The sequence below is a fragment of the Trichechus manatus genome, unplaced genomic scaffold, assembly GCF_000243295.1.
Source record: "Trichechus manatus latirostris isolate Lorelei unplaced genomic scaffold, TriManLat1.0 scaffold00209, whole genome shotgun sequence".
Lineage (NCBI taxonomy): Eukaryota > Metazoa > Chordata > Mammalia > Sirenia > Trichechidae > Trichechus > Trichechus manatus.
Genome location: NW_004444145.1, coordinates 4,083,253 through 4,093,347, shown reverse-complemented (window position 1 = coordinate 4,093,347; position 10,095 = coordinate 4,083,253). Strand labels below are relative to the sequence as shown.

The window sequence follows — 10,095 nt, the reverse complement described above, 5'->3', positions numbered from 1 at the left end:
CTGAGAAGATTAATCAGCATGGGGATGGTGAGGTGCCAGTGACATCCCCCTGGAGAGGCTGGCACCCGGGGCAAATTAGCCCATAACAGCAGGTTAATTAGATAAGACCCAAATTACATGAGCAAGGCTTGCAAGCCCAGCAATTTGAAGGTTTCATGTTGTTTCAGAGGTGGGGAGGGCTTGATCTCTAGCTCAGCATAGAGAAAATGACTTTTTGCTCCCAGGCAAACCAAACCCACGAATTAAGCTCTTGACTGCCCATCCAGGAGCCCCAGTGCTAAGCATATATAAGGGGACCTGTCACTCCTCACCACAACCAGCAGAACCGTGTGGGATTTTGGCTTCCTTCCTCCTGTGTTTGAGCTCCATCTCTACCAGCAACATGAGCTGCCAATTCACCTCCAAGTCTGGAGCTGCCACCAAGGGAGGCTTCAGCGGCTCCTCAGCAGTGCTCTCTGGGGGCAGCTCATCCTCCTACAAGGCAGGGGGCAAAGGGCTTAGTGGGGGCTTCAGCAGTCGGAGCCTCTACAGCCTGGGAGGCACCCGGAGCATCTCCCTCAACATGGCCGGTGTCAACGGAAAGAGTGGAGGCTATGGGTTTGGCCGGGGCCGGGGCCGGGCCAGTGGTTTTGCTGGCAGCATGTTTGGCTGTGTGGCCCTGGGGCCCGTGTGTCCAACTGTGTGCCCACCTGGAGGCATCCATCAGGTCACCATCAACGAGAGCCTCCTGGAACCCCTCAAAGTGGAGCTGGACCCTGAGATCCAGAAAGTGCGTGCCCAGGAAAGGGAGCAGATCAAGGCACTGAACAACAAATTTGCCTCCTTCATTGACAAGGTGGGTCTGCTAGGACCTGGGGGAACCTCTAAACATCCCCTCTCTTCTCTTCTTGGTGCATGAGGTTTTATTATAGCAAGAAGGATTGAGGCTAGATATAGAAGGGCCCTTCCTGTGGACAAGGCAGGTGCTTTCCCTAGTCAGGTTGACTTGTATAAGCTTCTCTGTTCTGAGAAGGAATCCACCCAGAGTAACCAGGAGGCTTGCTCTCCTCCCATCGCACGCTCATCTTGTCCATCAGTCAGTTAACTGGTGGATCCTGAGCATCAGTGTGTGGTCACTCACAGATGTCTCAGCTATGGGATTCCTTTTATAGGTTAAGGGCCTTCTTGAGAGGCAGAATACTGTAGTTTTAAGAAGCTCTTCAGAGTGCTCTGAAGTCAGTCCTGGCTTCAGTCCTGCCCCTATCACTTGCCAGCTGTGTGGCTTTGGGAAAGTTTCTGACCCTGTTTGTGCCTCCATTTCCTCATCTTTAAAATGGAGACAGTAACCTACCTTTTGGGGTTGTTGTCAGGTTTTTTAAAAAAAAAGGCATGTGAAGATCTTGGCACAATGTACCACACTAAATACTCCAGAACGGTGGTTATTGTTGCAATCATTTCTATCCCAGGAGGGCAAGGGAGAGGTACTGAGAAGGGGAAGAATAGAAGGGCTGGAAGAGATCCAAGGGATCATCCAGTCCAGATAGGCCCTTGACTTTTAAAAAATTATTACACTCATTTTGCAGATGAGTCAGCAAAGGTATGGAGGTAAATGCCATGTCCAAGATCATTTGGGAGGAAAAGAAAGGTGAGGTTGGGCCTTTAGCCTCCTACCTGCCAGATCCAGTACTAGAGATTAGAGGGTTTAGAGATTAGAGGGCTTAGAGATTAGAGATAGAGGGCTAAGTTCCAGTCAGACACTGAGGACAGGTCAACCCAGGACAAAGTCTATGGTTGAGAAAGCCACATGGCCATCACAGCTTAACCTCCCCATTGCAACTCTAGGCTTCCTGTTGGACACTTCCCTGCTGCCCTCTGCTCAGCCTCAGGGACTATGAACATCTCTGTGGCATCTTACTCTTCAAAATCATTTTATATACGGATGATCAAGGCATTCTGAGGACTGGATTCCGGGGACAGGAGTGGACTGACCCTTGGCTGGGCTGGTCAAAGCTTATTAAGGGTGAAGTCTGGAGACATGGAAAGAAAGATGAATATGAAGACAGTCACCTCTTGTTGACAAAAGTGGTTATCCGGGACAGAGGGGAAGAGGCTCTAAGGCCTCAACAGTTCCCAAATAATTTCAGTCTCCTGAGTATAATCCCTTGACATCTGACAGCCAGAGAAAATGGTAAATCTTATCAGCAATCCAGATGTGTCCAGTAGTCCGATGTGTATTGTGGTGCATAGACTATAGGGTTTACTCTGTGGTTAGTGCTCAACAGTATGGATATATATGAAAATGTTAGGACTTGTTAAACCAAACCAAATTCTGAATGATCTGCTGGAGACGTCTGTTCGAAATTCACCTCCACGGTGAATTTCAGATGATTTTCCCCTTGTCTGTATTTCTGACTACAGGGAACACAACCTTATTTAAATGGAAGCCATGCTTGTGTAGATTAAGAGAAGTTAAATTTTGAAAATTGTGTCCCCCAACTCAAACAAGAAAGGTCTGTGCAGACCAACCCCTCTTGTCGGTTTCCTGGCCCAGTGAGGGACAGCAATGGAAAGGGTGCACCAGTCTGTCCACCTTGAGCCACATGCCACTCTTTTCTCTAGATGAGATGACTCTGATAAGAGGGATTCAGGGGAGAGGGCAGAAGCTAGGATCAAAGATGGAGGTGGGGCCTGACAGAGTTGGTCCAGAAGCCCTTATTTGATCTTTGGCATGTTATAAAATGAAGAGCACTTTCTCTTCTTCAGAATGGTCAACCTTTCTAACAAGATGGACCTGGCCACTTCTCTGTCCTAGTATTTTCAGATACTGCTATGCCCTGAGCAGGTTTGGCCACAGTGAGTTCTGGGTGATAGGGTGCACATGTTCGGGTTCGGTCTGAGCTCCACCACTTATTAAGCTGTTGGACCTTGGAAAGTTGCTGAACTTCTCTGTGTCTCAGTTTCCTCTCCATCAAGTAGAGGTTAATGATTCATCCACCTCATGAAGCTGTGGTGCAGGGAAAAGGAGACAATGTAGCTGGAGTGCTTCACACAGTGCCCTGTGAGAGGCAGCTTTTACTGTGTCCATGAGGCTCAATAGCTTCTGGGCTTTGGGTTCCAGGTGCGATTCCTGGAGCAGCAGAACCAGGTGCTGGAAACCAAGTGGGAGCTGCTGCAGCAGCTGGACCTGAACAACTGCAAGAATAACCTGGAGCCCATCCTTGAGAGCTACATCAGCAACCTGCGGAAGCAGCTGGAGACACTGTCTGGGGACAGAGTGAGGCTGGACTCAGAGCTGAGGAATGTGCAGGACATTGTGGAGGACTACAAGAAGAGGTGAGCAAGGAGGAGACTCTCTGTAGTGGGACAACTGCACCTGTCTTTCTGAGCTCATCCTGCAGGGGTTGGCTCCTTGGGGCCTGGGCAGATGCCCCAGTTTCTGTAGCAGGAGCTTGAACTTTTTAGAGGTGCAGGGCAATGTCCTGGGTCACACTGACCACAGTGTCCCCAACAAACCTCTGGAACTTGCTCCCTGTTCCTGCAGTCTCTGGTAAGGCACCTAGGCAAACATCTAGTCTACTGGGTAGTGGTCTGAGGGTTAGCTCTGGCTCTGGGGTGAAGAAACCTTGGGAGAACTCTCGCATTCTCCCAGCGCTTCCATGTCCTCTTTGGTAAAATGCGGGTAAGTACATCTACCTCCCAGAATTACGGTGAGGAGCAGCTGAGGAAAGCATATGGAAGCACTTTACAATTTGTAAGGCTTTATTCAAATTTTGGGGGAGAATCTTGCTTCTTTCTTCCTCCAAGATTTCCCACAGGACAGTCACCCCACATACTTCTTCCTCATCTTCCGAGCTGAAACTTCAACAATTTCCTTCTTACAAACTTGGTTGCCATGTCCCCTCCTCCAGGAAGCCCTCCTTGCCTGGTTGGTGCCTCTTGACCCTCAGCATCTCTGCCCTCTGTCTGACACGCCACTCCTCACTCAGGATCTTCCCTGGGCAAGTGAGGGCTCTCAGTAAGATGTATTCACCTGACTGAGCTGTGGCATTCCCACAGGTACGAGGAGGAAATCAACAGGCGGACAGCTGCAGAGAACGAGTTTGTGCTGCTCAAGAAGGTGAGAGCGAAGGCAGGCCCTGATTCCCAAGGGCTGACCTGGGACCAGGAGGTGTTGAGCCCGCCAATGTGCTCCACTATCAGCCAGAAGACAAACTGATTCAGAAAGAGTGAGGTGAAAGGCAGAGAAAAGCCACAGTGAAAACTATTCAGGAAGAAAGAATGAAAAGGCAGGAGTCTGGTATGAGAGGATCCTTACTGAGGGCATGGGTTATCCATAGAGAAGAATCACAGAGAGGCTCCTTCTCCTGCAAGCACGACACAAAGGGGCTCCCAGTGTAGCTGGAAGGATCTGGCTCAAAGAGAGATGGCCGACAAGTGGCCTTCCCGAGAGGAGCAACCACCCCGGCAGAGGGAGCAGATCCTTGGGATGGGATGGGCTGGACCTTTTGCTCCTTCATCTCCTTTCCCATGTACCATGAAGAAGAGCGCTGGCTACATTGCCCATGCTGGACACCCAGGCTGGGTGGGGCTCACCTTCTTAGGCTGCACTGGCATGACTTGACAGATGGCTTGGGCATCTTTTAGGATGTGGATGTGGCGTACGCCAATAAGGTGGAGCTGCAGGCCAAGGTGGACTCCATGGACCAGGATATCAAATTCCTCAAGTGTCTCTTTGATGCTGTAAGTCTGTCTCTCCACTCCATCCATCTGGGGGCAGCCAGTAGGTGCAACTCTATTCTGGGGGGTGGGAGAGATCCAGAGGAGGGAGGCCCATCGAGTTAGCCTTTCAACTCCCATTTCAACCCTAAGAGTTTTCAGAATCTCCACCCTGCAGGTAGGAGGAAACTGGTCAGGGACCTCTCGTTATGGTGACAGGAATCTGTCTGGGGCCTGGCAGTCACGTTGCTTTGCTCAGAGTGGCAATAGCCTTGGGTTTTGAGCCTTTAAGTTGTCACTCTGAAATTTTCTCACCTTGCTTGGGGGAAGTTGCCCAATGCCAGCCTCAGACAGTGGTCAAGCCCCAAGACCATCTGCGTTTCCCTTGCAGGAGATCACTCAGATCCAGTCACATATCAGCGACATGTCTGTCATTCTGTCCATGGACAACAACCGCAACCTGAACCTGGACAGCATCATTGATGAGATCCGCAGTCAGTACGAGGAGATCGCCCTGAAGAGCAAGGCCGAGGCTGAAGCCCTGTATCAGACCAAGGTGAGCTTGGCTGAGGCTAGGCTGGAGAGGGTGGCCCCTGCAGGCCTGAGAGCTGAGGCCATGTCCATACACGTGTCCAATATGCCCTGCACCCCATGATATCACCAACCCTGAGATTTTTGGTCCCAGTTCCAGGAACTGCAGCTGGCAGCTGGCCAACATGGGGATGACCTCAAAAACACCAAGAATGAAATCTCGGAGCTCACTCGGCTCATCCAGAGGATCCGCTCAGAGATTGAGAATGTGAAGAAGCAGGTAAGGGGACTGGCTGCCCATGGCCGGGGGTAGGCAAGCTCAAGTGCAGGGATGGATGAGTTGGCCAAGGAAGTCAGCCTTCCAGATCTCACGCATGAGAAGAGAAAAGGCCAATGAGGTCACTGCCTCAAACAGATTGAGCAGGACACCCTGGAGCCACCTCATCTCCTACCCCACAGACTTCTGCTTTGAAGTCCCTTCCCCTAGGGAATCTTCTCTAACCCCCAGGCTGGGTTAGAGCCACTTTCCCCTGCCCTCCCCTGCTCTCCTGGCACCTGTGCTTGCCCTGTACTTGGCACATTTTTTGAAATTGCCCAACACCAGCCCCACACCTCCAAGTAGATCAAAGGGTCTTTGGAGGCTAAGAGCTAGCTGCTTTGTTAACCCTTGTTTTTTCCAGAATCTAGCATAGTGCCTGGCACATAGTAGCAGCTTAATAAATATCTGCTGATTTGATGACTGAGAAGGAGAAATGAGCTTCGGCAGCACCCATTAAAGTGCCTTCAACAAATATGTATGAAGGATTTACTGGGGCCCCTCCCAGGAATATAGGATGCAGCTTCAGCATTAAGGAGATGTGGAGATAAGATGTACTTATATAATAGCAATAGCAGCAACTCCATCATTTCATCACATTTAACCTTCATAATGACCCTGTGAGGCAAGAGTTATCATCCCCATTGTTACAGATGAGGAAACTGAGGCTCAAAGAGGTTCAGTGGGTGACACAGTTGGTAAGTGGCACAGCTGTGATCTGAACCAGGTCTCCTGACTCATTGTTCAATGCTCTTTCCACTCTCCCCTGAGATTAAGCACTTAGTAGCTGTGTGACCTTGGGCAAGTGACTGGGCCTCACTTCACAGGATGCTGTAAGGATTAAATGAGCTAAGGCACGTAAAGCACTGAGTGTAGTGCTGGGCATACAGCAGGTGCTTGGTAAATAATAGCTACACTGGGGGGTCACCTTCCCTGTCCCTTTGTCTGTGGTCGCCTGCACCTGAGCAGCCACCATTGTTGCACTCACCACACCATATTACAATGACCTCTTCTTCAAAACTTTTAACAAGTTGAGAGCAGAAAGCCGCTCTTACCCTTATTCATCTTGTATCCTCAGTACAGTGTGGCTGAGTAGATATCCTTGCACTCAACTAAAGTGCTGAATTAACCATCCTCTCAAGGGAGCAAGGATGTACTATTTCACATTCCACTAACATTTAAACACAAGAGAGAAGAGATACAGCTAAGGAAGAACTTTCCAGCCCCACAGGGATTCCAATGGTAGAACAGAGCATGGTGGTATAAAGGGTGCAGGTGGGTATCTCTGCCCGGGAATCTTAAAGATTTTGATGTGGATAACTCCAATGACCCCTTCCAGTTTTCTCACTTCTCCAATTCTCTCCTTTAGGCTTCCAATCTAGAGACAGCCATCGCTGATGCTGAGCAGCGGGGAGACAATGCCCTGAAGGATGCCCAGGCCAAGCTGGACGAGCTGGAGGCAGCCCAGCACCAGGCCAAGGAGGAGCTGGCCCGGATGCTGTGTGAGTACCAGGAGCTCATGAGCCTGAAGCTGGCCCTGGACATGGAGATCGCCACCTACCGCAAGCTGCTGGAGAGTGAGGAGTGCAGGTGAGGGTGGGGTGTGGTGCTCTGGCATGAGGCCCCAAGGCCTCAGCCAAAGGAGAAAACCTAACACGTCCTAATCCAGGAAAGATGAGTTCTTGGAGTGTGAGGAGGGTGGTTGCTGATAGGAATAATACTAGTAATTAATAATACCGATCAAAGAGTCCCTGGGTGGTACAAAGTGTTAACGCACTCAGCTGCTAACTAAAAGGTTGGAGGTTCAAGTCTACCCAGAGATGCCTTGAAAGAAAGATCTGGTGATCTACTTCCCAAAAATCAGCCATTGAAAACTCTACAGAGCACGGTTCTACTCTGACACGTATGGGGTTGCTATCAGTTGAAATCATGGCAACTGTTTTTTGTTTTTATTAAGGTTTGAATGCTTATTTCATATCAGGTGCTGTGTAAACTACTTTATGTGGATTGGTTCATGTAATCTTCACAACTTCCCAGGGTGCACCAGGGAACACTCTACTGCCTCTCCTCTCCCCCAAAAAACAACAGTGCATTACTATATTCGGCCTTCTCCTTCCATCTTCCTTACCTGTCCAGGTTCAGTATGAGCTTGTCAGGGATGCTCTGGAGCAGCTACTTTAGGTTCCCCAGTGTTCTGGGGAAATGGAAGGTCTTGGTGTGTGGGCCTAACACTTGGGGAGTGTGCACATTACATTTCATGCAAACTATTCTTGGACTTGGGTGGTTGCCTCATTACTCCAAAGATTCAGGGTTGCCCCTGAAGTGTCTCAGGTTCTTCTTGTGTCAAAGAGCCCTGGAATTCAGACCCCTCCATCAGCCCTGTGGGGTCACTAGCTCTGAGGATTTGTCTCCAGGCAGAAGAGACTGTGGGTCAGTTGACTGCCCTCTCTTATTTCTCTCTTTAACAGAATGTCAGGAGAATTTCCCTCCCCTGTCAGCATCTGTAAGTACTTATGTTCTTTGTCCTAAAATTGTAGAATCTGGGGACTAGAGAGGACCTTAGTCACACCCTATATCTAAGAACCCTGTATCTGTTTCTAATCTAAGAACCAGAGAGGGAAAAGCCTTGCCTAAGATTACACAGTAACCTTCTGGCAGAGGCATAGCCAGAAATCAGGTCTCCAGACTTCCAGCCCAGGCATCTTTCCTCCGTATTACTCTGGTTTCAGGGGATGGCAGCTAGGGAATGCTATTGCCATAGGGGATGGGGACACAAAGGATATGTTGCAAGAAAATAATTTATGGATCTGTGTGAGGCAAGGGGAGCCAGGTTGGTGAGTTACAATCGGATTTGGGCTGGGGAATCAGAGAGGCTGGAGGAATCAGAGATCAAGCCAACAGTATTAGATCTCTCGGTTCAGCAAAGAATCTAACAGAAGGGGCAGTGAGTGAGTGTCCAGAAATACAGGTGGGTATGTTGGTAGCTGGACAAAGAAACAGGTCTCTGAGATTAAATGGAGCAAGAATCAGCCAGATTGGGTATAAACTGATTGAGCCAAGGATAGGATATGGCAGGAAGTGGTCTTTGGCATCTTTTCCCCAGTGGGAAACTGTGACCAGAGCCCCCACGCACCCAGCTCTCTGAGAATTGCCCCATCTGTCCTGGGGATGGGATGCCTCTTTTGGTCCAGCCTAGCTCTGGCGGCATGGGCACTGACCCAGGTTCTCTCCTATAGCCATCATCAGCAGCACCAGTGGCGGCTTCCGGCCCAGCTCGGTCAGCGGCGGCTACGTGGCCAACAGCACCAGCTGTATCTCTGGAGTGTGCAGTGTCCGCAGCGGGGAGGGCAGGAGCCGAAGCAGTGCCAGTGATTGCAAGGATACCCTGGGCAAGGGCTCTAGCCTGAGTGCCCCCTCCAAGAAATCCAGCCGGTAGAGGGGGTCCTAAACCCTCCTGCCACTCCATGACCCCACTCTGGGCCCCACGCTGCCCTCTCCCTAACCCACTGTCAGCTTTGTCTACACCGTGTCTACACCCTGCCAGCCCTGCTCTTGCACATCTGGCAACTCCACTTCTCCTAGCCTGTGTCTCTTGGAGGCTGGACAGGGCTGGATGAATCAGTCTGTGAAATGCCTCCCTGAAAACTCCCGGCATTCTTCTCCTTGGCTGCGGTCCCCCAGCCATGCCACCATCTTGGCTCTTGGCTTCCAGCCCTTCCTCCTCTGCCCAACCTCTGGTTTAGTCTTCAACTACTCTGCCTGGCTCCCTGGGTCCCAGACTGAGGTCCTCTCACACTGGGGCATTTGTCCCAGCTTCCACCTATGATAGGAACTGGCAGTGTGTTCAAGAAAAGGAGGCTGAAGGACAGACAACCAAGAGGGGCCCATTCCCCACCCCACCCTGGCTCAGGCCCACAGCTCATTCAGAGTGGGACCAAGTACAAGTTATGGTCTCTTTCTTCACTTTCCTGCATCTAGAAGCAGAGGAGAGGAGGCACCTTTCTGTTCTCTCTTGTTCTTAAAGGCCTACCCTGTTGCATCCCCAATAAACAGCACGATCTGACGGCTTGGTCTCTGAGTATTTAAAGTGTGGGCATGCACCTCAATTCAAATGCTCACATGAGCATGCACCACATACATACACAGCACACATACTCACACACAACACACAGACACGCCCATGAACACACACACAGCACAAATACGCACACACATGCACATGGACACTCACGTTCAAAGCACAGACACCCACATGAACACACACACAATACAAACATGCACACACACACAGGACACTCACATTCAATATACAGACATGCGCATGAATACTCACACACAACACAACACACCCACACGAACACACACACAACACAAACATGCACACACATGAAAACTCACATGAAGCAGAAACATGCACACACACGCCACAAAATACACACAAACACACACACACACAGCACAAACACACACACAAACACTACACACAGCACAAACACACACACAGTTGAATACTCACATACACATGAGCACTCACATACAGCACAAACACACAC

The 10,095-nt window shown here is 50.2% G+C and overlaps 1 protein-coding gene across 1 annotated transcript; it reads left to right on the top strand.

The window, feature by feature from the left end:
- Positions 1-318: 318 nt before the first annotated feature.
- LOC101350512 (keratin, type II cytoskeletal 71) lies at positions 319-8,978 on the top strand. The gene is made up of 9 exons (XM_004388368.1): positions 319-835; positions 3,098-3,312; positions 4,036-4,096; positions 4,624-4,719; positions 5,087-5,251; positions 5,381-5,506; positions 6,912-7,132; positions 8,011-8,045; positions 8,779-8,978. The coding sequence occupies exons 1-9, from the start codon at positions 383-385 to the stop codon at positions 8,976-8,978; spliced, it is 1,572 nt and encodes a 523-aa protein (XP_004388425.1). The 5' UTR covers positions 319-382.
- Positions 8,979-10,095: the final 1,117 nt, after the last annotated feature.

Excerpts from the sequence above, each read along its gene's own strand:
- LOC101350512 (XM_004388368.1), top strand. The coding sequence starts at position 383 with ATGAGCTGCCAATTCACCTCCAAGTCTGGAGCTGCCACCAAGGGAGGC. Across the intron at positions 836-3,097 it reads TTGCCTCCTTCATTGACAAG|GTGCGATTCCTGGAGCAGCA; the intron begins GTGGGTCTGCTA and ends TTTGGGTTCCAG. Across the intron at positions 3,313-4,035 it reads GTGGAGGACTACAAGAAGAG|GTACGAGGAGGAAATCAACA; the intron begins GTGAGCAAGGAG and ends GCATTCCCACAG.